General features: G+C 55.0%; 11 protein-coding genes across 11 annotated transcripts; 5 read left to right on the top strand and 6 right to left on the bottom strand.

The window, feature by feature from the left end:
* Positions 1 to 286: 286 nt before the first annotated feature.
* Positions 287 to 5401, top strand: PHYSODRAFT_468125 (hypothetical protein; the record flags this gene model as incomplete). Its single annotated transcript, XM_009518889.1, has 4 exons — positions 287 to 549; positions 615 to 930; positions 970 to 1714; positions 1782 to 5401. The coding sequence occupies 4 exons, from the start codon at positions 287 to 289 to the stop codon at positions 5399 to 5401; spliced, it is 4944 nt and encodes a 1647-aa protein (XP_009517184.1).
* A 129-nt stretch (positions 5402 to 5530) lies between these two features.
* Positions 5531 to 6979, bottom strand: PHYSODRAFT_323362 (hypothetical protein; the record flags this gene model as incomplete). Its single annotated transcript, XM_009518888.1, has 4 exons — positions 5531 to 5935; positions 6013 to 6419; positions 6487 to 6552; positions 6640 to 6979. The coding sequence occupies 4 exons, from the start codon at positions 6977 to 6979 to the stop codon at positions 5531 to 5533; spliced, it is 1218 nt and encodes a 405-aa protein (XP_009517183.1).
* Positions 6980 to 7336: 357 nt separating this feature from the next.
* On the top strand, positions 7337 to 8297 carry PHYSODRAFT_389185 (hypothetical protein; the record flags this gene model as incomplete). The annotated part of the gene is made up of 4 exons (XM_009518887.1): positions 7337 to 7495; positions 7617 to 7887; positions 7958 to 8059; positions 8197 to 8297. Coding segments are annotated over 4 exons (633 nt in total), but the record flags the coding sequence as incomplete, so codon positions are not given.
* A 1184-nt stretch (positions 8298 to 9481) lies between these two features.
* On the bottom strand, positions 9482 to 11192 carry PHYSODRAFT_553002 (hypothetical protein; the record flags this gene model as incomplete). Its single annotated transcript, XM_009518886.1, has 1 exon — positions 9482 to 11192. The coding sequence occupies exon 1, from the start codon at positions 11087 to 11089 to the stop codon at positions 9482 to 9484; it is 1608 nt and encodes a 535-aa protein (XP_009517181.1). The 5' UTR covers positions 11090 to 11192.
* A 365-nt stretch (positions 11193 to 11557) lies between these two features.
* PHYSODRAFT_471750 (hypothetical protein) lies at positions 11558 to 12355 on the bottom strand (the record flags this gene model as incomplete). Its single annotated transcript, XM_009518885.1, has 1 exon — positions 11558 to 12355. The coding sequence occupies one exon, from the start codon at positions 12353 to 12355 to the stop codon at positions 11558 to 11560; it is 798 nt and encodes a 265-aa protein (XP_009517180.1).
* A 1323-nt stretch (positions 12356 to 13678) lies between these two features.
* PHYSODRAFT_552999 (hypothetical protein) lies at positions 13679 to 15059 on the top strand (the record flags this gene model as incomplete). Its single annotated transcript, XM_009518884.1, has 3 exons — positions 13679 to 14036; positions 14085 to 14429; positions 14472 to 15059. The coding sequence occupies exons 1-3, from the start codon at positions 13719 to 13721 to the stop codon at positions 15057 to 15059; spliced, it is 1251 nt and encodes a 416-aa protein (XP_009517179.1). The 5' UTR covers positions 13679 to 13718.
* A 479-nt stretch (positions 15060 to 15538) lies between these two features.
* PHYSODRAFT_468874 (hypothetical protein) lies at positions 15539 to 17272 on the bottom strand (the record flags this gene model as incomplete). Its single annotated transcript, XM_009518883.1, has 8 exons — positions 15539 to 15707; positions 15778 to 15860; positions 15937 to 16048; positions 16131 to 16249; positions 16324 to 16657; positions 16733 to 16882; positions 16950 to 17017; positions 17090 to 17272. 8 exons carry the CDS (start codon positions 17270 to 17272, stop codon positions 15539 to 15541), a joined length of 1218 nt encoding a protein of 405 aa, XP_009517178.1.
* Positions 17273 to 17712: 440 nt separating this feature from the next.
* PHYSODRAFT_472297 (hypothetical protein) lies at positions 17713 to 18481 on the bottom strand (the record flags this gene model as incomplete). The annotated part of the gene is made up of 5 exons (XM_009518882.1): positions 17713 to 17862; positions 17944 to 18023; positions 18096 to 18144; positions 18222 to 18373; positions 18442 to 18481. 5 exons carry the CDS (start codon positions 18479 to 18481, stop codon positions 17713 to 17715), a joined length of 471 nt encoding a protein of 156 aa, XP_009517177.1.
* Positions 18482 to 19408: 927 nt separating this feature from the next.
* On the top strand, positions 19409 to 19654 carry PHYSODRAFT_284533 (hypothetical protein; the record flags this gene model as incomplete). The annotated part of the gene is made up of 1 exon (XM_009518881.1): positions 19409 to 19654. One exon carries the CDS (start codon positions 19409 to 19411, stop codon positions 19652 to 19654), a length of 246 nt encoding a protein of 81 aa, XP_009517176.1.
* Positions 19655 to 20083: 429 nt separating this feature from the next.
* Positions 20084 to 21502, bottom strand: PHYSODRAFT_474309 (hypothetical protein; the record flags this gene model as incomplete). The annotated part of the gene is made up of 1 exon (XM_009518880.1): positions 20084 to 21502. The coding sequence occupies one exon, from the start codon at positions 21500 to 21502 to the stop codon at positions 20084 to 20086; it is 1419 nt and encodes a 472-aa protein (XP_009517175.1).
* An 825-nt stretch (positions 21503 to 22327) lies between these two features.
* On the top strand, positions 22328 to 24677 carry PHYSODRAFT_538079 (hypothetical protein; the record flags this gene model as incomplete). Its single annotated transcript, XM_009518879.1, has 2 exons — positions 22328 to 23002; positions 23588 to 24677. The coding sequence occupies 2 exons, from the start codon at positions 22328 to 22330 to the stop codon at positions 24572 to 24574; spliced, it is 1662 nt and encodes a 553-aa protein (XP_009517174.1). The 3' UTR covers positions 24575 to 24677.
* Between the last annotated feature and the right edge of the window lie 45 nt (positions 24678 to 24722).

The raw sequence follows: 24722 nt of genomic DNA, 5'->3' as shown, positions 1-24722 counted from the left end.
AGCCCATGGTCCTTGAGATGTGTGGCCTTCGTCACAGTGGCGTCGGGATATCCTGCCAAGAGATATCTTACGCTGAAGACACCGCATACCACATGCAGCAGCTTGCTATCAAAATGTCCCTAACGTTGGCTCGGTCGTCTTAAGCCTTTTTAGTCACACACGACTCACCTTGACGCTTGTCCTAAGCCTGAGCACCTGCAACTTCAACTTGGTGAGAGTGATGGTTGGGAAGTTGAAGTTGTGTTGCACGAAGGTCGCAGCAGTTGCAGTCGGCGACCTTCCCTCAATGAAGAAAGACGGCTCATCCGTGGCTGAAGGCGATGCTGATAGCCGCGCGAGGGAGCTGCGGCGCCGTGTGGCCAACCGCCGCCACACTGGCGCCGCCATCTTGGGCTCACTGCCTCCCGTGCAATCGCTCAGTCTCCCGCAACTCTTCTACGCGAAGCAAGAGGCGCACGAGATCCGAATGCAGCTGATCGACATGCAGTCGCAGCATAACGCAGCTCTCACCTACTGCGACCAGCAGTTCGTCGTGGAGAAAAATGTCCGGTAAGGAAAAAATATTTTTTGACAGTCATATTTTTTCTTACAATTTGTTTTTTATTTGATGACAGAAAATTACGTAAAGGAATCGGAGTGACTCAATCGCAGCTCAGGGAGAAGACGGAGGAACTGGATGAACTTCAGCGACGAGTACTACGAATGACCAAGACGCTGCACGATTCATCAGACGAAAAAACTTTTGCCAAGACAAAATTGGTGAACCGAGAAGAGATCAGACAGCAGCAACTACATGCTACATCCTGTGAACGTTGCGGACGCCAATACCTCCCTCGAATGTTACGGATCCACCAGGATAACTGCATGGGTTCTTCGCTTCCGACGTTACAACCAATTGTAGGAACAAACCAAGTTGCAGATAGTTTGGAAGTTCCGAGAGGAAATTCGAGTTCCCTCCCGGCGATTGAGGAATCACTTGGTACGCGGGTAGCTACGAAGTTTGTATCCCAGCCACCTCGGAATCTTCGGGTGGAAACGAAAGATATTTCGCACAATGCGGTGACGATTGCGTGGGACCCGCCGATTTTTACCGGGTCGAACGCCATTTTTGACTACGAGTTGACGTACTCAATCTGTCACACGAAGATAAAATATGATGAGGTACAGCGGCAGTTTGAACCTCGGCCAACGCTGTTGTTATCGCGCTGGTGTGTACAGAAACCTGTCCCTGGTAATAAGTTTTGCCTGACTAACCTGTGCGCAGACCAGGAATACGGCGATTTTTCCATCCGTGCGATTACCGTTGCAGGAAAAAGTGAACCAAGTAACAAAGTGGATATCGTCCGGACAGGGCCCGCTGCGCCTCCAACTATCCCGTTGTTCCTGTGCGTTGGAGTGGTTACAGCGACGAGCATCACACTTACGTGGATGGAGCCACTGGACGACGGTGGAAAGCCGATTCAAGACTATGAGTTGAATTTTTCGGAGGCTGTGATTAAGTTAGATAATGCTGATGATCGGGGTAAAGCATGGCTTGACGTCTCGGAGATCGAGTACAAGCCTCGTCGAATAAGGACAAATTCTACTGGGACTTCACTAACAATTACCAATTTATTGAGTGGTGTCGAGCATCTGAACTTTCAACTTCGTGCTGTGAATGGTGATGGAATTCCTAGCGAATACTGCGACGTAATCAAGTCAATTTTCACCATAGGTAGGTAAATCTGTGTTTGTGTTGATACGATCACGTTCTAAACTGTTGTCTTGGATTGATTGCACAGCACCGGGAAATGAGCATAAGCTTCTTGACGAGTTGCAGGCTGCTGTGAACTCGCGCTCGCGTACGGTGGACTCCCAGTTTTTAAGTGGTTTCATGCAACGATATGAGAGGCATCACTACATCGAGCAAGTATCGCGCTTCATTCTTTCGATGCACCCAGAGCTACAAGCAAAGGTAGATGCCATCGTAAGCCGAGGTTCGGGTATGAATGAAGACGAAGGGAGCGATAATGAAGAAGATCAACCTCAATCCATCCAGCAAGCCAGTGGCCGGAAGAAATATGACGATCTCACGGACGAAGAGAAAGTGGCAGAGCGTCGGCGTCAATTTCATTTTCGTATTGCTGAGATTCGGAACGATCTCAAGAAGGCTGAGTACAACGTGCAGTGGTGCAAAGACCGTCAAATTGATTTGGTGGCGCTGATTCGGGCAGCAGAGACTCGTATTCTCGATAAACAAGCTGAGCTTGAGCGTGCGAGAATGTTCAGAGGGCCGCACATGGACTCGGATGTCTTTGAGAATGGACTGCAGCGTTTCTTCACGAAAGAGCTTGTGGTAGCTTTGGAGGATGAGATCGAAATCGATCAGCTCTATATTCTTGATACGAAGGCTCAAATCGTGAAGGTTGAAAACTATCTACGCGCTGATTGCAAACGGCGAGACACCTTGCTGAAGAGGTTAAAAGACAGACAAGACGCGCTTGAGGTATTTGAAAGCAACCCAGATAATGCCGTTAAATCCTCAGCCACCGCAGCCACATTGGCCAAGCTCCGCGGCGGTCTGCTCTATCGTGCTTTTGCTGCTTTGGTCGCGAACCGGCAGGACGCGCTAGAAACCCGCAGCAAAATGCGTACTGCAATTGACCGGCTTGTAAACCATCGACTGAAGAGCGCAATCCAGCGGTGGAGAGAGGTTGCTAAATTCCTGACGCGTACGATCGCCGGCGTCGATGAGATTTATGGAGTCGGCAGTATTGGACTGCTAAACGCTGCGCTCGGTCGTGATGATCTTATGCTAGAGGCTCAGAAACTGCTACAACAGCTTCGAACTACAGATAGTTCATTGCAGCACATTCGGTGGACTACAGAGCAACAAGAGGCGGCGAAAGTCGAAAAGCCAGCTTCAAAAGACGAGCTTGACCTTGAAAAGGCCCGAGAACGAGGCAAGAAGTATTTCCCGTATCTGCTGGAAGGTGACGCAAAGATGGATCTGCAAGACTACGACGGAGGTCTTCGTCTCTACAATATTGTTTATCACAACGAGCAGTGGATGCAGCAGATGGATGACGTGCAAAAGGTGAAGTTGCAGCTGAAAATTGGCGAAGCAACGTTCCGTCTCGAGAATTACGAGCAGGCACTGACGATATTTAACCGAGCTTCAATCTTTGCCAACCGAGCAGGACTACGCTACGAAGAAGGGTCTGCGGTCCTTCGCATCGCAGATACACAGCACGTGCTTCGATCGCTTCGTATGAGCATTGAGAGTTATGAGCGAGCGCTGCTACTGTTTGAAGCTACCCGTGATGTGCAAGGAGAACTATCTTGCTATCGTGGACTGCAGCGTGTGTACGAGAATCTCGAGGACAGAGAGATGATCGAAATTAACAAGCATCACGCAGACGAGATCGAGTTCGCTCTAACAAACAAGCTCTCATCCGCATCACAGAAGATAAACAAGCTTCAGCAGCGATTGGTAGGAGCAGGGGCTGAATCTTCTTGTCAGATTACTCTCGAGCGAGTAGGCCCTATTGTTCCTCGACTGCGAAGAGAACGTATTCAACGCAAGTTTGACATTCAAGAGGAAATCAAACTTGTGGCCAGCTTAGAAAAGCTACTGGCTGAGAAGAAAGCGTTGTTGGCAAAGGGAGAAGATGATCTGAAGCGAGCCCTTGCCAGTGACTCATCACAAGTTGATTCAACTATCATCAACGGTTCCGATGCTCGCTACGACCTCGAAGATTTCAAGAAGAAGCTCGCCAAGCTGATGGGTAGCGTTAAGGTGGGTGAGGAGCAGATCGGTAAGGAGATTGCCAACGCCAAAATCCGCATCAGCAACGCCGAGGATGAAATCAAGGGTCTTGAGGAGGAATTGGGCGTGGAGACGGGTGCTCTCATGCGCAAAGTTTTATCCAAGGAGAGAATGCGCTGCTTCAGATTCAACACAACAAACGAAGCTTTGAAGAATGTGGTAGGAACTGCAAGTCACGGAATCACCACTTGCTTTGCATCCACTGGAGTGAATGGATTTCTGTTTGATTTCCTGTCCGGTGCCTGCTTGGCACAGGCGGTAGGCGATCCGCACAAAAATCATCTCGGCGACCCAACCGGCCATCAAGCTCAGATACTGTGCGTGTACTATATTGGCGCCCGCATTTACACTGGATCTGTGGATGCTTCACTAGGTGTCTGGGATGTGAAGAACGAGACTATCGGCGGGTTTTCGTGTTCACTAGTGCGTATTCTTACGGATTTTGATGCTGCTGTCGTCAGCGTGGTAGCCGATACCCAATGGTTTGCTTGCGGATGCTCGGACTGCGACGTATTTGTGTTCGACGTCGAAACATTGGCAACGATCGCTCACATTATCTCAGCACATGATCGCACTGTGACGACTCTGTCCATCCAAAGTGCCAATTCCGCGCTCACAACAGGTGCTGCTGATAACAAGATTAAAGTGTGGGAGCTCGGTGAGCCTTCAAAGTTCACAACACGGAGGAACGTGACGTTAGTATGGTGTCTCGAAGCTGAACGCCGGGGGCACGAATATTTCAATGGCCACCTTGTTCCCGTCACGTGTGTCAGGCGTGTGGCAAACGAGATCGTAAGTGGGGATAGCGCAGGCCGGATCGTGATTTGGAACCTGGACGCAGACAACAAACTACTCCGAATCTGCGATGTGTATCGAGATGTTGCCGTGACTTGCCTTCAGTTTGATGCCACTCGAATTGTTAGCGGGTCAAGCAGTGGGCAGATCTGCGTGGTCGATTTTGCCACTGGGAACCTCATCCAGACCCTGCACGGACATCAAGACAGCGTGCTGGATCTTCAGTTCGACCGCACGCGGTTGATGAGCATGTCAGCCGATAGCAAGTTGTTCCTGTGGTTCTGGCAAACTCGTGATGGCATTGGAGCAGACCGAAAGAAGTACCATATCCTGGGTGCCGGCGAGACTTTGCGCTCGCTGTCTCTGATGTACCGCACGAGCATTCAAAAGCTTCTCCAATGGAACTCGATTCCAGACTCCACAAAGACCTATCTCGGTCAGAAGCTCATAGTGGAAGTCGATGCCAATGCCACCGCGTCGGATGAACTGAAGACACTCGACCTCGCGAGCTCGGTTCAGTTCGGCAAGCTATCGTATGAGAATCTTGACTTCGTTGCCACGAATAAAAACAAAAGCAAAGATGTCGAGTCGCAATGGGCCGCCCAACGCCTCGCAATGCTCGCAAAGGAGTACTTCCCTGCCTTGGAGGACGAAGAAGACAACGCTGCTAAAGCGAAGGCAGGTGGAGCTGCTCCTGAGGAGGAAGACGAAGGGGATTCTGACGCCGAGATGGCCATGGATTCCATTGCCGAAGAAGGCGACGGTGATGATGAGGCTGACGAAGAAGATGGGGAATAGGAAGGGTGATCAACTGCAACAACTGGAGAAACCACGTACATTGTCTTTTACGAACGCAGTATAGTGCTCAAAATGCAGGGCTCGCGTAATGGATACAACAGAAGAATGATGCAGGTCGTGGCGACCCTCTCAGACCGAGTTTTCGTTAGCGTTTGCACCCCACGCAGCCTTGTCCTCGAGGTACATGTTGCAGCTCCGGAACGCAGCACGCGCGTTGTCGCCCGCGAAGAACTCCCAGGCAGAGTAGAACCAGAAGGCGACGCATTTCCGGTAATCGTTGGGCTGGCTCGACTTCTTCATCTGAAGGATAGTGCGCCACTCCTCGATCACGAACGTCGACAGCGTTTCCTCGAAGTGTGACAGCCGCAGAGGGTTGCGCACCGTGTACAAGGTCGTCCAGTACTTGTTGTAGCCCTCCAGCTGCTTCAGGCCGTCCATGAACTCGGGAGCCCGGAACTCCTCGATCGTGTAGTCCAGCATAAACGCAAACTTGTCGCTGTACTTGGCTTCCTCCTCGTAAAACTTCTTCCACGTCTACACAAACAAACAGTTTCACAAACGTAAGACACCGCCTTCAATTCAATCTCCAACCTTGACAAAGCTCTACTAACCACTGAGAAGAACTGCAGCGCCTCGTTCGGGTCGTGCATCTTGGTGCGGTGCATGCTGTGAGCGTGGCGCAGCTTGATCGGTTTCTTGCGTTCCCAGTGCCACTCCTCCACCGGCGGGAAGACCGACATGGGCACCATGACGGACCCGTTGCCGCAGATGGCCACGTAGAACGAGATGAAGTCCTCCACCCCGACGGCCTTGTCCGCCTGCTTGTCCGCGTTCCTCGCCGCGTTCTCCTCCTCGTCCTGCTCGTTCGGGTCGGGCTTGACGAAATCTAACCTAGTGACGAAGTACAGGTACTTGGTGGGGATGGGCTTCTGGCCGAAAAACTCGCACAGCTGGTCCCGCAGCGTCGACATGTCCTTCTGGTACAACATCTTGACCTCTTCCGTCGAGTAGAAGCCGCCTGCCACACCACCGCATGCAAGGTCAATACCATAACCAGCACCTCTTCCTCCCAATATTGAACGTACTGTTCTCGGGAAACTCCAATGCGTGCGTGGCGCCCGGGTCCACCATCGCCGGGAAGCTGAACCCACCTACTCACATTAACCATAAGAATTAAATAAGAGTAAGCACCGAAAGTCTCATGAAACAGGACGGAGTCAATTCATCCTCAAACGTACTGATCCCCTCGCGCAGCACGTCCTTGTGCGTGACGCGCAGCGCGTCCTTGAGGTCGTTGTAGTTGGTGTTGTTGCTGCAGAACTTGTTGTAGCCCACCCAGTACTGCGCGTACGTCTCGTTGAAGACCAGGTGGCCGCGCTGGATGGTGCTGGCGCACACGAGGCGCGACGGGTCCGTGGCACGCAGGCGGTCGATGTTCTTCTTCCAGTCGCGGATCTGGCCCGTCTTGACGCCGTACTTCTGCGCCGTGGCGGCGATGAGCCCCGTGCGGTCCGCCTCCTCGATGATCTCCAGCTTCTTGCCCACGGTCAGCGCCCGGTCCGCCTTGCCGCGCGCCATGATTGACAGTACCGAGCTTGGTCGAAGTTGCGCCTCTTGCTGATCAAAAGCGAGGAGAGTGAATTGCTCTTTACTGGCCTCCCCACGGTACTGCTGCCGTCCACGTGATGGATTCGCGCCAAAACCCACTTTCCTCTAATCAGTGAGCTTTCAAACTTAATTATAACCAATCACAACGCATTTATGTGTACAATTCACAAGACTATAGTCGCACTTATACGAATGAAGTACGGTACGCCACAACATGCCCGTCGTCCTGTTACACTATCGCCTGTATGCGCACAAGGCGACACACCTCCTTTCGGCACTGCTCCACAGCGCCGACACGCCACGCCTGCTGCGCGTGCGCCTCCACGGATGAACCGACCGGCCGCCACGCGGCGGGAAATCGCGCCGCTGCACGTGCCGTGGCTGCAGCACGAGCAGTTCCCAGCCACGAAGCAGGCCTGCAGCTCGGACGACGGACTCGTTACGAGCGGCAAGCACTCGCTCATCAAGGTCGTCCAGGAGCTCAAGGTGCGTGGCAACCACTGTTGATTCAGTGCATTGCAGCGCTAAGTCGTTGCGCAGTTGCATTGAGTTGGGCGGCGTTTTAACCGACAAAGTTGTGACGTGTGTCATGTCGTGATGGACGCAGCGAGGTCGCGCCAATGTGGACAAGCAGTTGGGTCAGCTGGACAGTCAGCTGCTGGCCATCACGGACTATTTGGACGGTAAGAGTGCCAACATGTTCCCGCCCCACTTGATCACGTACGTGGAGGATACGCAAGGTGGGGTCCCTGGGCAGTCTACTGCTGGGGTCGATGGACGGAGACATGGTGCTGCAGTGGCGGGCAAGTTTAATGGCATTGTGAAGAACGAGTCGACACCACCGACGCCGGCGATGGTGGAGGACGACCTTAATTCGGGTGCGTGGTTTGAAGTGGTGGGGTTGTATGGTGGTGGTGAGGCTGATTGGTGGCGTTGTGGTGAATGCAGATGCACCGTGCACGTCGATTGGGCTGTGGAAGTATTTGTATGCGTACTCGTTCTTCAAGACGATTACACCGGAAGATATGGAGCAGGCATTGCTGCTAGAAGGTAAGTTTGGTATCGATATCATTCGATACAAGCGTTTTATCGGCCGTTGTTTTGAACGTAGTTGTTGACGGATGCATTTTGCTTTGTAGATCCTAATGCATACTCGGAAGAAATAGATTCAAGCGAAGAAGGTCAAGACAAGGTAATATCTGGCCTCGACTTCAAGCGACTTCAGGATAATTTCAGTTTGAGCAAGTCTAGCCCACAGGATCTGGACGACTTTTTCAAGGAGGTAAGCAATGCTCGCTACGTTTTGCTTTTTTACTCCCCTACTGATGTCGTGGCGTCCTGCTATCGTTGGTGCTTTGATACAGAGACTGGTAGCGTCGCTGTGCCCAGTGGAAACTTCTTCCTCATCGAAAGAGGGCGACGCAGCAAATGCGTTGATAGATTCGGCACAGCCGGACGATGAGGACAAACATCCCAGAGACTCGACAGAATCACATGACGCTACACTGTCGAGCGCTTCACTGGCCTCTGTCAACCTGGCATCGTGGAAGTCTAAAGGCCTCACGCGCGTCCTGCGTGATATCGGGTTGTTAGAAGGCAGCGAGGGGGAGATCGCTCAGCTCGGCGTGGCCAGTCCCAGGGACGATGAAGTTTCGCAGGAGATCCGTACGCTGCAGCTTCAACTCCGCACTTGCGTGGAGGATACAAATGAGGCCAAGAGGAAACTGCGCAAGATTATGGACGAGTACGGATTGTGGAGGCGCCCGAGCATAAGGAAGGCTGCTCTACTAATGATTATTGCTGTGGTATGCTATCTACAGAACGAAACCATGGCTCTCTCAGAAGAATGAGAATGACGATGCCACCATTAAGAAGTACTTTACGATGTGGCAAACGAAGAAGGTGCGATATATTCCTGTTGAGTAGTGTCAGTTAAATCCCTAACACATTACGGTCGTGTCTGTTGATAGGAGCTTGCGAGGAAAAAGAAACTTCGAGACAAAAAGCTTCAACGACGACAAGGTACGTTAGATACGGCTTCGAGAGGTTTTGTAGATGTGAGAACTAATTTCAGTGGTGTGTACAATAATATGCAGCTTTACACCTCGGTGGCGGTGGCGGTAGCGGCAAGCCTCTTGCCGACGACATCGACGGCAAGCGACGATAGACCACGGAGTCGTGGTTCACTCGCGTAACTAGCCCAGATCCTTGTTAACGGGTATCCTACTTATTCCCTGTCAACCGGACATTACGCGAAGTGGAGCCCACGCCCGCTATTTATTGGCATGCAAGATCAGGTTGAACTCAGTCGATGATAATGAGAGTGCACTGCTGGTTTCCACCTTGATAGCTTGGCGTTCATGATTTCGTGTGCGGTGACTTAATAACGCTGATACATGGAAAGCATTGGAAGGAAGACAAGTTGGCTGCATGATGGATGTAATTTGTGTGTATTGATGGTTGCTAGACATGTTACTTGCCGAGCGGTGGGAAGTCGTCCTCAACGAACCCACCGCTGCCGCTGCCGACTGCGCGAGTGTTGGCGCGCGGCGGCACCCAGTTCCCCTGCCGCGCCGACGGACGGCCTTGGGGTGAAGGGTACCCGTACCCACCACGCCCCATGATCATGGACGGCGGCGAGTTCAGCTGGTGTTGCTGGAATTGTTGCTGCGGCTGGTACTGCTGGTGTGGGGACCTCTGGTACGTGTTGGTGTCTACTCTATTGTTGTAATCGGGTCCGCCAACGTGATAGCGGGCGCGCCCAGCCATGGGCACTGGCGGTGGTGGTGGAGGCGGCGCGCCACCAGGCTGCTGGAAGCCGTAGGACCGGTCGTAGGATCGATCGTACTGGTAGTCATTTTGTCCAAAGCGCCCGCCACCATAGCGGTTGCCATGGTACGGCGACTCGCCTCCGCTTCCGCTGCCACTGGATGCGCCGCCACTGGACCGAGGGCGGAAGGCGTCGTGGTTGCGCGTGAAGTCTGGGTCGTTCATCTCCTGCTCGCGGTTGCGCCACAACACTTTGCTTTCTTTCCAGTTCGCTGCGTTAGGGGCACTCGGTTGGGACGATCGCGAGTACTCGTTAGTATTAGCACCGTCGTCTTCGCCTGATCGGTCCTTCGGTGAGTGCGAGTCCCTAGATTGCGATCCGCTGCCGTTTCCACCGGAAGAAGCAGCGCCTCGGCCTCGGCCAAAGCCTCTGCTGCCATCGGGTCCAGCGGCTTGCCGACTTCCATGCCTAGCATTGTTAATTCCCGTGCTTCCGTTCCCGTCATTTCCCGCCGGAGAAATAGAGGACCCTGATTCCGTAGCAGTGTTATCATTGTCTTCGCCAAAAATCCGTGCTCGTGCCTCAGCGTACGCCCGCTCCCGGTCCTGCAAGGAAGGCGTGGCCTTATCCGCGCCGTTGCCGCGTCCACCATTGGCGCCGGGTCGTGGCGCGCTGCGCTTCCGCATCATAATCCTCGGTGCAGACGCAGGGGTAACCGTGGGCGTCTGTCTGTCCGCGGACAAGTCGATCAGCAGCACGCGCGGCACCGCCGACTGCGGGGTCTTGAATAGCGTCACGACGCGCGCCGAGCTGTTCTCGTACGGATTGTAGTCCGCCGTCTGGTGCTCCAGCCCGCAGCGCTGCGCCAAGCGATGCACGATCAGCCGATGGTACGAGGACAAGGGCGGGAAGTTGAGGTGCGGCTCTCGCGGGTTCTTGAGGAAGCGCACGATCTGGTCCTCGAACTTGAGCAGCGTCATGCGTTCGCGCGCGTTCTCCAGCCCCGCAACCAGCACGGGGTCCAGTGGGCCATGTGCGCTGGCGGTTGCGGTGCCAACGGGGGCGCTGCCATTGAACTGCTGCTGCTGCGGGTAGTTCCCACCGTCGTCGGACGCTGCCGGCGGCTGCAGGATGCGCAGGCCCTGCATGGCACGCGTGGCGCCGTCCACGTCTCCGGCGGGTTGCGGGCGAGCTGCAATGGCGATGGAGCCGGGCGCCGCGTTGCTGACGCTGCGAGCGGCCGCGTTCTCCCAGTCGTCGTGGTCGTCTCCTCCGGGCGACGTCGCCGGCGGCGCAGACGTGCGGATCATGAGCGTCTGCTCGACACGATTGCCAAGAAGCTTAGCTTCAGCTTCAGCTCGGAGGGAGAGGAGGGAGGGACGTGGCGTCAAGCAGGCTCGGACTTGGCTTGGCTCGGCTTGGTCGGTCCCAAGGGGGAAATGAGCTCCTGGCTGGTGGGCTTTTAGGCACATCCCTATGGAACAGCCTAGGGTATGCGCTTGGACAGGATGTCGACAGAAGGCCCATGCTTGTCATCACGGTTCAACTTGAAGGGCACGTTTGTTACTATCGGACACTGACTGGCTGGCGGCTCGAGAAGGACGTGGAGCTTCTCCTCGCGCGGGGCGAGAGTTACTTAATAGACTAATATTACCTGTGTGCTGGGGACGAGGTGGCCGGGCCACTCGTCGAAGACTGCTCCTTCGAACGGAGCTGGTCGTTGATACTTCTGGACAACAGACGCGCTGCAGCGGCGGCGGCGTCCTTGCCGCCACCATTCAGATGCGGTGGCTTGGTGCGCCACCACTCGACGACGACGCGTTCTTGGCCCGGTGGCGGCTCTTCCTGTCCGAGTGCTTCATGGCCGAGTGCAGCGCGTTGAACTGCTTCTTCGGCACTCGCCAGCCCGATCCGTCCATGTAGACGTCGTGGTAGACACCCGTGTCCCGGAGTTGAGGACGGTCGACCGACAAGGTCGGTTTCGCAGCAGAAGCAGCAGCAGCAGCAGTAGCTACACCAACCAAGTGTGTCGCTGGGACGCCAGGACCGTGATGGTGCACCGTATGCACCTCGACCGGGTCGTCCTGGTCCAGCTCCCGATGCGCTTCTCTGTCGTAGTAGCGCTGCAGCGTCTGCCGGACCTCCTCGCGCTTGGGGTCCTCTTGCCGGATGACGCGGATGCGCTCCATAGAGGAGGCCTCCTGTCGCCGCATGCGGTCGTACTCCTCCGCCTCCTGGGCCTGCAGCTCCAGCGCAAAGGTGTAGTCCGGGTCGTCGTTGTCTTCCCGCGCGTCCTCCACCGTCACCTCCTGCTGGATGACGCTCATGACGCCGTGGCCCGAGCTGGAGCTCGGCACCTCCACGAAGCACCAGCCCGTCTGGCGGTCCTCGCCGCCGAAGCGGCCCTCCATCTCGCGCTCCCACTGCTCCTGCTCCTCGCGCTGCAGCTTGGCCGCCAGCTCCTCGTCCATCACGTCGTGCAGCCTCACGGCCACGGGCGACGCGGCGGCCGTCACGGCGCCAGCGCCGCCGCCGCCCTGGCCCGGAGACCCCCACGCGCGCCCTCCAGAGCTCATCGTCGCGAGCGTTATCAGAATAATAATATTGGAATTAAAACGAAAAGGAGGAGAGCAGCCCTCGCTCACTCTGTGCAAGACCTCAACGATGCAGGTCGGACGGCTCGAGCCCTGGTGGTTGATGTGTGGGTGCGTTGCAGCGCAGATGCAGGCCTGCCCCTCTCTGTAAGGTCTAATCGTATCTTGTATGGAGGGAAAACCTACGTTCCGATATGTGAGTGAAGGTGCATGAAATAACGCGCTCTGATTAGTCAAATTTATAACAGAACCCGATCGATTCTACAAAGTGCGACCATGGTAGGTACGCGCGAACCTCGTTGCTCTTTCGTGCAGGCACGCCAGGAGCATGCGTGGACGAACATGGCTGCACCATCGGCCGCGGCTGGATGTCGAAGCAGCAACGGCGCTCGATTGTAAATTACAATCGAGCATTACAATTTGTAATGCGTTCTTTGAAGCCGCTAGCGGACCCGCTCGCCAGCGACTGTCGCCACTGCCAGCCGCACGCCATTCGCGGCGCCATCTCGTCTGCCATTATATTGAGTGGCGGCGCCAAACGCCTCCGTCGAACCGCGGTGACCGCGGCGGTCGGGCCGGGGGCCTCGACACGAGGTGTCGTTCTTGAACGCTGCTTGCGCACCAGGAGCGGACGTGCATACGCAGGGCGGCATCGGGCCAGACGTTGTGTAACCAGAAGCAGCCGCCGGTGGCAGCGACCTGCATCTGCGACCGGTAAATTGGCTGGCAGCATTGACATCGACACCAACACCGCTCAAAGGGTGGCGATGACGGCGACAGCCTTTGTCTCGGGCCAGCTGCAGCCGTTGCCAGCACTGCAACAACAATTAAGGATCGCACACGCTCACGGGCAGTTGAGTGGATCTTTCGTTCAGTTCAGATCAGAGTTTGACTTGCTCTTTGTATGTCGAGGGGCACGGCCAACGTAGCGTCCGTAACGGCCTTCCTCTTGAAAAATGCTCGCTGGTCGCACCCTCCGCTCGAAGCCTCGACTTGCTGCTCTGCTAGAGTGCCCCCTCCTACATGCAGCCTTGTCATCTACATGTACACCCCTGCACTGCACTGCAGTGGCGGGGCCAACACCGTGTTCCCCGCGCCTTGAGGCAGTAACGCTCGGTGCGCCTCCACTCCCCATCGCAGCACCAGAGTCTCGGTTCCAGGGCAGCGGTGATCGCTCCTTCTCTCTGCCTTTTGTTCCCACCTTCTTGCCGCAGAAACGGGTCTCCCCATCAGACGCGACGGCCAAGACCATTCTCCACCTTCCGGCTGCATCCCTCGGCGCGCACTTCGGCATTGCACGCGTCCAGCAGCAAGCGGACTAGTTAGCAGATACGTCAATCCAAACATGCTGGCGTCCCTGTCCGACATGCTGGCCTGGAAGCCCGCGGCCAAGCGCCCCAAGCCGCGCCGCGCGCCAACCGCCACCTCCGAGATGGACGACTCGAGCGCCGACGACGTGTCCGAGACCGAGAGCGCCGAGTCCAGCCAGTGCGGCGCGCCCTTCCTGCGCCGGGAGCAGTCGTGCCCCGCGTCCGTGCCGCGCAAGCCGCGCCTGGACACGCAGCCCGAGAGCGAGAGCGACGCCGAGAACGGCCGCCCGGCGCTACAGGCCGTCTACTCGTTCGCGCGCGCGGGGCTCACGTCCTCCTCCAAGCTCTTCCTCGTCAAGCCGCGGCCCAAGACGCCCTCGGCCGGCGCCACGCCCCGGAAGCCGCACTCGCGCAGCGTGGACGCTGTCTCGGACAACCTAGACCTGCACGCCGACAAGTGCGCGGGCGCGCGCGTGGCCACGCGCTTCGGCCTCGGCAAGATCATCGCGATCAGAGACGAGGACGGCGTCGCTGCGATCAAACTGCAGGCGTCCGGGCTGCTGTTCCTCCACGCGCAGGAGCTCGAGGAGGTGCAGGTGCTCCCCGCGCTCATCGGCGAGCGCGTCCACACTCCGTCGGGATCCGGACGTGTCTTGAAGTACGACGTCCGCGAGCAGCTGTACACGCTTCGTCTTCGAGCAGGTGGCGGTCTTGGTGAGTACGAGCTGCAGCTCCGACCTTCAGATGTCCGTAAGGCAGACAATAGCTACAATGAGCGCGCGTCCGAGCCGCGTCGCCCGCGCGGCATGTCGGAAGGCAGCAGCGCGGACTGGGAGTCAAGGCACTCGCGCTCCCGACGGTCCAGCTTCAGCTCGACGACCGGCGCGGCGGGCTTGATGCTGCTCAAGAACATCGCGGCCACCTCGTACACGTTCGTGGCGAGCAAATACCACCAGGGGCAGCCCGTGATCACCAAGTTCGGCGCCGGGCACATCCTCTCGGTCGACCCGCAGCGCTGCACCGCGCAGGTCCAGCTCGTGTGGGGCGCCATTGCTTTCCTTAACGCTGACATGATTGATTTCTACCCCAAGGCGCTGGAGGGCACCGACGTGCAGACCAAGTTTGGCTCAGGTATAGTTATCGGACTGCGACCGGCGGATGCCATCTACACGGTGCGTCTGCACGACCCGCAGCCCGCCGGCAAGTCTGACATTGTATTTGTCCACGAGTCGGACCTGCACCGGAGCCGGAGGATCGCTGTCACCGCTGCGAATGTCCGAGACAGGCTCAAAGCCATGGCACAGCGGCGATTCGGTGAACGCATCGTGGTGGCGCACCAGCACCACGACGAGGAACCCAACTCCGCAGGCATCTAGGCCTGCAGCAGCCGATCCAAGCAAGCACCCGTTGCCGACGACGGCCGTGGAGTTCATTTTTGATGGCGAGCAACGGAGTGAGCGAGCGAGAGTGCGCTGGCTGTCCTTCCCCCCCCACCCCTTAGTTTGTTATTGTGAGTATCTTCACCCAAGTAAGTCTCCCGACACCACCACACATTTACGCAGCTATGGAGCTGCTCTGATAGTCAGCTGAACTTCTACTGAGTGCAGCGCCAACCAGACCAAACGAATTCGACACAACCTCTAACTGACCCAGTCACACGAGGTACAGACAAATGGCGATGCCAATACATGCCGCTTTGTTCCGAAGGGAGAGGAAGCAAAAGACCAAAAGACCGCGTACTCTTGCATTCTGTGTAGCAACTCCGATAGAACCCTCTCCACTGCAGCCATCGCAAACACTTAGGCGCATGCATAGCTGTCCTTATCATGCTGCATGATTCACGCGTTGCAGGAAGTCACGACTGCGAGCTGCTTGCACTGCCTGACCGCGTTGCTGGCGTTCGCTGCCAGTCCGCACCCAGGAAAGTCGTGTACATGCAGCTCTCGCTCTTCTTGACGACATTTCCGTCACGATACACGAGATCAAAGCCCCCGACATGCTCGCGGACGACACCCTCAGGTTTTCTAAACCAAAATCGTGCCGTGGTTAAAACAATTCCTCCATTTGATAGAAATCCTTAGAACTCGCACGTACTTGTTCTCGAGATCAATGATGTCGAGCATATCGTTCAGCATGCCACACTTGAGTTGATAGTCCGATGACGTGTTGGCCGAAAGCTGCATGAATACCAAGTCGAAGCCACTTGTTCTTTAGAGTCATGTCGAGAATTTTAACAACATCATGGACACTTACAGATGGCGAAGCGTTCACCTCCAGTAGCCACGGCTTGAGATTCTCGTCGATCATGACATCATACCCGTACAGCTCGAAGCAGTGCTTATCGTTCATAATGATCTTTTCCACGCTTCAACGTGGCAATCCCACGCAGTAAATCGTTAGATACCAGAAAAAGTTTACATCGGTCACCTCAGCGTTGGGTGGCTTACCTCAGCAACGACTTGATGATCGCGAGTTGAATTTCGTAGAAAAGCTTGTTAATACGCCCAGGGCCGTGCTTCGACATCATGTATAGCTTCAAGTTTCGCAGATCCCATTTTCCGCCATGCTGTCGGTCAGATACAGAAGCAATTAGCGTCCAGTAGGAGAAAACAATTTGAGGTTGAGACACAATCGTTCTACCTTCTTGTTGTAGTTCTCCGATGTTTTCTGGACGGCAACGTTCGTGAGGTGGATGAACGAGTTGGCGATGTCACTGTGGTTGTTCGAGTATCGCGAATTGGTGAAGCGTGCGAAGCCACCGCGGAAGAGGTAAATCTCGAGCGGGAAGAAGGATGGCACTAGCGCGTACAGACGCAAGTCGAACTTCTTGCCGCCTACCAGGTACGGGTTGGATATGTAGCGTTGTACGACGTAGGTCTCCACCTGTTGGTTTTCAGGTCGCCAGCGGAAGTCTGTTCGCCAGTCGCTAATCTGGCTCAGCTTCGTAAAAAGAAAGATACCTTTGCCTTGCGCCCTGGTTGAGCACGAAGTAGGTAATCGTCAGCTATGAACACCCTATCTCCGCTATATTTTTTGTGCTACCACTTACTTGCCAATGGGCTTCATGATCCAAACGCCCTGGTTGCGCTTGAACTCCTCCACAAAGATAGCATACTCACCGGGGAGAATATACGTGACAGGAAAGAAATCGTAGGAGCCCAGGACTGTGTCCAGCTCACTCATTACGGCATCTTCCGACCTAAGGCAATTCGTACAGTAGGTTTGTCAATACCAAACTTGTTAATTCAAATGAAATACAGCATTACCTTGCTTTCTTGTCCATTTGTCTTTTAGCACGCTTGAGGTTCTTGATGAGCAGATCTTTACGACACAACTGTAGACCAAACAGGTTAGTTCAGGTACAACAAGTTAAACTTGAACATAAACTTTGGTTCAAGCGCGTTACCTCTCGTCCATTGCGGTAGTGGTTCACTCGCTGCGTGTTTTCCAGGTGTACGGTATCAAGCAAGTCATATATGTACTCGCGGTCAGCCCAGTAAAAGTCCCAGTCGTTCTCAGTTGTCTCTTTCCAACCCCGACGTAGCAGTGTGTCGTAGATCGTATTGCGAAACGTAGTCTTGAAGCGCATCACACTGTTGCTGCTACTCGTTGAGCCACCGGTACTGTTGGAGGCGCTGCTTTTCCCCTTTGCTCCATTTGCTCCGATACCAGAAGTCGCCGTTCCGCTAGCATTCGATCCTGAAGCCAAGCTTGAGTTTTGTCGAGATTGGCCAGAGCTGCTAGGCTCACTGCCGCAACGGGTCTGCCGAGCCACTCTCGGAGCGCCACTACCGCTGCCGCCAGCACTGGACGGGTTTCCATCAGCCTTCTTGTCTGTCACTGGCATTGGCACTGTTGTCGAGAGGCAATTGTCCAGGTGATCTCAATGCCCTCAGGTCGAAGCGTCGCAAAGACGGGTTTTCAGAGTCGACTGTTGGCAAAGATAATATATTTTGAAATTGCCAACCTTACTGCGATACCTTTGTGCTTTTTGAAGTCTTGCTGCCTGTGATGACACAAAAGTGAAGCTTACGTGTACTTCACGCCACCCATGAAAGTGCGTGGGTCGGGTGCAGCGCCATTAAATTCGGCGTTAGAGAAGTCAAACCCAGGGTTCTCTTCCTGGAACCGCTCCAACATCATCTGCTGCTTCGTAGCTTCTTGTTGCATCGGGTCCAACTACAGAAAGACACACCACATTAGTATGGAAGATCTACACCATCCCAACAGTGATTTAATGCATACATGCACGCAACAGACCTCTCCATGACCGACGAAGACACTGGGCCAAATAAACCCCTTCTTCATTTTCTGCAGGTTAATATTCAGCTCTCCAGAGTCTGCAGGCAATAAATACACAATATCAATGCCTCAAACCCTTCTTCACCTCTTACAATAAAGTTGCAACTTACCCAGCATCCAGTAGCTTTCCGCGACCACCACGGAGCTTGCGAGGTCGTGCTGGAGAAACACCAAAATGGATTTCAAGTCAGTTTTCATGATATAATACTCGTAATAACGCAGCACAGCCTCCGCACATTGAGGAACTTGTCCGTAACGCCACGCAGCCCCAGCGTAACGTGGTTGGCGGCGATGTCGCACTGGATTTGTTGCGCAGTGACGCCTGGCGGAGGTTTGATGAAGACATTCACCTCCTCCATTGACTGCTCCCACTCATAGATGACGCGACCTGCACCGACAAGAGCGTGAGTCGTTGTTCTAGTGGATTGGGGGTCTGCAGTGAGGGCAACGTCGCACCGTCGTGCTTGAATACGCGGCGTTGGCCGGCGGTCGCCATGGTCTTCAAATCGCTATTTCTTGGGATCGAAAGTGAATGTGCCTGTACCAGCTTTATGGTACGCTAGCGTAGCGTTCGTCGATCACGACTGAGAGAAATCTTCGGAGGAAACTTATCTTCTCCGTTGTGGACTGACGACCTTCGGAGGAGACTTATCTTCTCTGTTGTGGACTGAAACCCTTAAAAACTCAACCGTAACAAGTACATGTAGTGAAATACTTGTTATGGCTGGTCATCGCATAGTCTATCTAACTTACTTCGAAGTATCTGACACGAATAAAAACCTTTTAAGAAAGAACTGTGCAAGTTCACGGTGTCGATGGGTGGCTGGTACGATCGTACAAATTGTAGAAAGCGGCCTCCAAAGATCAATTGTTGTGCTGGCAGTCGACACACCCTCGTTCAAAGAGGACTTTCTTCAGGTTTTGCTTGATGAAGTTTTTTTTTCTTACAATTACAAGCGTCAGTTTCACAAATACATGTCATGTGAGAGCCCAAGTAGAATCAAGTTAGTGCTGGTTCTGACATAACGTGTTCTAGGATTGCAGATAGGGTTCGACGATGTGCTGCCAAACGATTTTGCAGATTGCAGATTGGAGCTTCTCAAAATGGGCCTGTGTGTACTTACTGTACCAAGTCTGCTTCGTCGAGGCAACGCAAGCCGGAGCTTGAACTACCTAGGTATTAATAACTAGGTAGTCAAAAGACTCCGTCTTTACCAGCAAGCTAATAACTAAGGTTAAATAGATTCCCTTCAACCCCCCAAAAAAAGTCTGCTTCGTCGTATGTCGTTCGAGATCAACATTGAGGGCCCTTCAACTGACGGTAAATTTGTCATGCTTGGCTAGTTTTTCTGCAAAGAGGATCACCAACCACTGGTCTCTGGATTTCATTGTGAAATTTGCCCTCAAGTGCCAAGACCCAAACATGCACCAGAACTGCATTCTGCTGAGTGTCGTGATTGCTCTTCTCTCAAGTTGCAATGCTCTTTTGGCGACTGCGGACTCCGTTACGAGCAAGGTCGTGAAGGAAAGGGAAACTTCCCCACAAATCAAGCTGCCGGCCGATGCTCTTCATTCCTCGAACAGATTTTTACGAGGAGTTAAAGTTGTCGAAGACGATGAAGAAGAGAGAACGTTCGACGATGATCAACAAGTACCTTCACCTCTTTAAGGACTGGGCTAAACTCAAGGAAAGTCCTGAAAGTGTCTTCAGGTCGCTGGAACTCCCCGAGGTGATGAGGAGGGCGTACAAGAGCGGCAAATGGAAACGGCTTCTAAGAAACGAAAACTACATCATCTACCGCAAGTACCAGAAGTACCTGAAGCTCATAGAAAACAGCGCGAGGTGAACAAATACGCGCTGTAGTCGCCGTTGCCTAAGTTAGTGAGGTCACTTTGCACCACGGGGATTCGTATCGAAGCGGGTAAATAACATGTTTTCGCCTATTTGTCGAGACTTCCATTTAGTTGACATTTGTCATTCTCTGCCTACTCTGCTGCAGTTTGCAACAATACTCCGGTAACGTCCAGAATGCATCGATTGGGTACAGTCGCCACCTCATAGTCCAGCGGAATCGCGCGAGAAATGAAGCTTCCACCATCAGCCAAAAAACAGGAAAATCTTGAGCCGTTGACAGCACTCGTCACCTACCAACAGGAGATTCTGGGCAGCGATGAGCAGCTCGGTCATATTGGACCTATCCACCGCGGTTTCTGTCAGACCTACTCTCTTGCAGGTTGCCACACGCGCCTCGCCGAATTGGGTATTGATATAAGCCGAGAATGCAAGCTTCTCCTCCACCGACCAGCGGGTGAACACGCTACAGCGCATGCTGGGCTCTGGGACACCATTGTTACCAAGATGTAAATGACGCACGCCACGAGCAGCTCCTTCAGATGCATCTTCATCGCCGTCGCTGCCTCCACGTTCATATCGCCGTGGTCCTATGGATAGCCTCTGCATCCGTGCCCGACGACGCACATGAGACTTGTACGCTTCTGTCTGTCCTACCAAGCGTTCCACCAGTTCGTCCAGTGCGCGGTTGCGCACGGGCACCGTCTTCACAACATCGCGGCACTCCGGACACGACAGCGAATTACGGAACCAATTGCTGATGCAATACCCGCAGAACGTGTGCGAACACGGCAGCGTCGCACTACCATGAAAATACTCCAGACACACGGGGCACATCATTAGCCGCTCGCGTTCCTCCTTCTCTTGCTTCTGAGCTCGTTTAGCCGCATTACCGTTGTCTCCATCCATGGCAGCAGCTTCAGCTTCAAAAATTCCTCCACGACGTGAGCGTTTCCTCTGTTGACTGTTGGGCGTGTCCTGCTGTTTGTTCTTCTCCACATTCTCGTTCTCAACTTCTCCTCTCCTCGGACTGCTACGACTCCGTTTCTGCGGAAGACTGTGCGACGGCGGGGTCATAAAGTTCGCATCACTGCTCGGCGTTCCGGTCCTCGAGCGGCAGCCATTCCTCGTGAGCGCCGGACTGCCAGCAATGGTCACCGCCGACCTCCCGAAACCTGCAGCAGCTACCGACGCGTTCGTCATCACAACTCGTCGGGGCGAGCGTCGAGGCGACGGCACCACAGCCGTCCGCCGGTGCAGCGGCGCGGGCGACGGCGTGCCCGTGGCTGAGCGCGCCAACACCTTGATCACGATGCGGGAGTGCGCTTCGTCCGGGAACTGCACCAGCAGCCGCACGCACTGCCGCATGGTCGAGGCCAGCACCACCTCGTCGCCGTGGTGGAGCTCGCGGTTGCCTCCCGGCGGGACGTCGACGCCGTTCACCGCCGTGCCGTTCGTGGTCTCCAGGTCGTAGAGCAGCCAGCGGCGCTTGCCGGCTCCGGAGCGGGCGGGGTTGCTCGGCAGCGTCTGCGTGAGAGGGACGATGCCCACGTGGCGCTTGCTCACGGTGCGCGTCTCCTCGGACGTGGGGATGCTCACCTCGCAGCCGCGACTGCGGCCCACGCAGAAGGAGGCCGCGAACTCCCACGAGCCCCCTGCCAGCATGTTGAAGTGACGACCAGCGAAGAAAGAGTCTGTGTAAGTGGATAACAACAATGTAGAGAGGGCCTCTCTACGCCGAACAACGTTGGACTGGGCCGTTTATGACGGGAAGCGTGGCGTTGGGCGCGGTCGTCGTGAGTGTCTGCAGATGCAGGAGATGGAGGAGAGAGCGCTGTGCTGTGAGTTATGGCCGTGTGGCTGCGGTGCCGGTCGTTGAGGCTGCGAAGAGAAGTGCAGGTTGCCGGACAGGCGCCGACGCTTGGTGCAGGTCGTGACTGAGTAGCCGGGCTTTTCCTTTATGTAAACTTTCCGATCTCTTATTGGCTTAAATTGTGAGCATTATTATGATCCACGATTGGTTAAAAAAACATCAAGTACCGCGCGATTCGTCGAAATAAAGGATTATTGATGTACCTGGACCCGGGTACAGCAATATTCTTTCAACAAGGTACGTTTAGTGATAAACTACTAACTATTCTTACACAAAGGAACTTATCTATTATCATTCTCTATTTGAACTAAGTTCGCACCGCACTTATGCTGCTACAGAGGCAAAACGGCGGGATAAGTACTCCTATCTAGGGGATTTCGCTCCCCAGTGATCTTACCAAAGTGAGGGAAAAGAAGGGAGGCGCCATTTTCCACTTGCAGCTGAAGCCGAGTGCGCGCCGCCGCGAAGAACGCTCAGAAAGCTTCTCGCCTCGCTCGCTCGCCCGCCCACTGACCAGCTCCGCGTCTGCGTGGTCACTGCAAGCCTCCAGCCTCCTTCCTATTGGCCGCCTGCACTACCCGTAGCGACGCAAGTAAACAACCAAAAAGATCTCGGCCATGAGCGGCAAGAACATGATCACGCTGGAGGAGGGCTGGGACCAGGAGATCAAGCCCAAGGCCATCGACGTGCTGCTGGACATCCTGGACAAGGGCTTCGACCAGGTGAAGGTGTCGCCCTTCCCGCCCAACGCCTTCATGCCCATCTACACGACGTGCTACAACATGTGCACGCAGCGCTCGCCGTACAACTTCTCAGAGCAGCTCTACGACCGCCACGGCCAGACGTTCGACGCATACCTGGAGAAGAAGGTGCTGCCCAGTCTGGAGCAGGCCCACGACGAGTTCTTCCTGCAGGAGCTGGTCAAGCGCTGGACCAACCACAAGCTCATGATGAAGTGGATGACGCGCTTCTTCATGTACCTGGACCGCTACTACGTCAAGCACCACTCGCTCCCGACGCTGGACGACGCCGGGCTGCAGAGCTTCGACCGCATGGTCTTCCAGAAGGTCAAGGTGCGCGTCAAGGACGCCATGATCGAGCTCATCGAGAAGGAGCGCAACGGAGAGATCATCGACACGGCGCTCATGCGCAACTGCGTCGAGATCTTCGAGGTCATGGGCATGAAGTCCCTGGACGTGTACCAGAGCTGTCTGGAGACGGACCTCGTGGCCACGAGCGCCACGTACTACGAGCGCAAGTCCAAGGGCTGGCTCAGTGAGGACTCGACGCCCGTGTACCTCCAGAAGGTCGAGGAGGCGCTGCAGAGCGAGCGCAGCCGCGTCAACACGTACCTGCACAAGTCGACGGAGCCCAAGCTGGTGAAGAAGCTGGAGAGCGTCTTGCTGGAGGCCGCCCAGAAGGAGCTGATCGAGAGGGAGAACTCGGGCGTCATCGCGCTGCTGAAGAACGACAAGCTCGAGGACTTGGCGCGTATGTACCGCCTGTTCGCGCGTCTGAAGAACGGACTCGAGCCCATTGCCGACCTCGTGCAGCAGCACATTACGGCTGTGGGTAACGACATCGTGGCCAAGCGCGCGAACGCGGTGGCCTCGGGCAATGTGCGCGACCCCAGTTCGGACCCGACGTTCATCAAGGATATTCTTGCGATCCACGACAAGTTCCGCAGTATCGTGAACGAGCAGTTTGCGGGCAACTCGCTGTTCCAGAAGGCGCTGAAAGAGGCATTCGTGGAGTTTGTCAACAAGGACGTCGGCCCCGACAGCTCGGCGAAGCTGATGAGTACGTTCTGCGACCGTATCCTCAAGACCGGCGGCGAGAAGCTCAGTGACGAGCAGGTGGAGGACTACCTGGAGAAGGTGGTGTTCGTGTTCTCGTACCTGACGGACAAGGATCTCTTCGCTGAGATCTACCGTAACCAGCTGGCCAAGCGTTTGCTGAATCAGCGATCTGCTTCTGCCGACGCTGAGGTGCTTATGATCGGAAAGCTGAAGCTGCGCTGCGGTGCACAGTTCACGGGTAAGATGGAAGGTATGATGAATGACCTGGCCATCGGCAGCGATCACCACCAGGAGTTCGAGGGCTTCTTGAAGAAGCAGCGTGAGAGCGACTCGAACGAGGCTGCGTTGAACCTCGAATTCAGCGTGCAGGTGCTGACGACGGGTTACTGGCCGTCGTACCGCATCCTGGAGGTCACAATGCCGCCGCTTATGGTTCGATGCATGAACCTCTTCAAGGTGTACTACGACTCAAAGACGAGCCACCGCCGGCTGCAGTGGGTGCACTCGCTTGGTAATGCGACGATCCGTGCCAACTTCCCCAAGAAGAAATGGTATGACCTGCAGGTGACAACGCTGCAGGCTGTGGCGCTGCTGCTGTTCAACGAAGGCGAGGGTTCGCTCTCGTTCGAGGCCGTGCGGGAGTCGCTGAACTTGACTGTGGATGTGGTGAAGCGTATTATGCACTCGCTGTCGTGCGGCAAGTACAAGCTGCTGACGAAGACGCCTGCTGGTAAGACGATCTCGACCAGCGACGGGTTCACCGTGAACCGCACATTTGCCTCGCCCATGCGTAAGCTGCGCATTCCCATGGCCTCCCTGGAGGAAAGCCACAGCCAGAAGAACGTGGAGGAGGACCGCAGCATAGCCATAGAAGCCGCTATCGTGCGTATCATGAAGGCGCGTAAAACGCTGCAGCACCAGCAGCTAATTTCGGAGGTGCTGAGCCAGCTCGCGTTCTTCAAGCCGAACCTGAAGGTCATCAAGCGCCGTATTGAGGCTCTCATCGACCGTGAGTACCTTGAGCGCGACCCCGATCAAGCCAACACGTACCGCTACCTCGCATAAGCTACTTGCCGAGTTTACTGGGCCCCCCGTAAGGCGCGACGATGAACAGGAACTGGTTCGATTTATGGGCGCAATAAAGGTGTCTGTCGTTGGTCATGATATCATTCATTCTTACACGAGATTTTGATAAGGAAGCAACACGGTCTAA

Source organism: Phytophthora sojae (assembly GCF_000149755.1).
Source record: "Phytophthora sojae unplaced genomic scaffold PHYSOscaffold_1, whole genome shotgun sequence".
In the NCBI taxonomy this organism is placed as follows: domain Eukaryota; phylum Oomycota; class Peronosporomycetes; order Peronosporales; family Peronosporaceae; genus Phytophthora; species Phytophthora sojae.
Note: the sequence above shows the minus strand (reverse complement) of the source record. Positions and strands in the feature narration are given on the sequence as shown.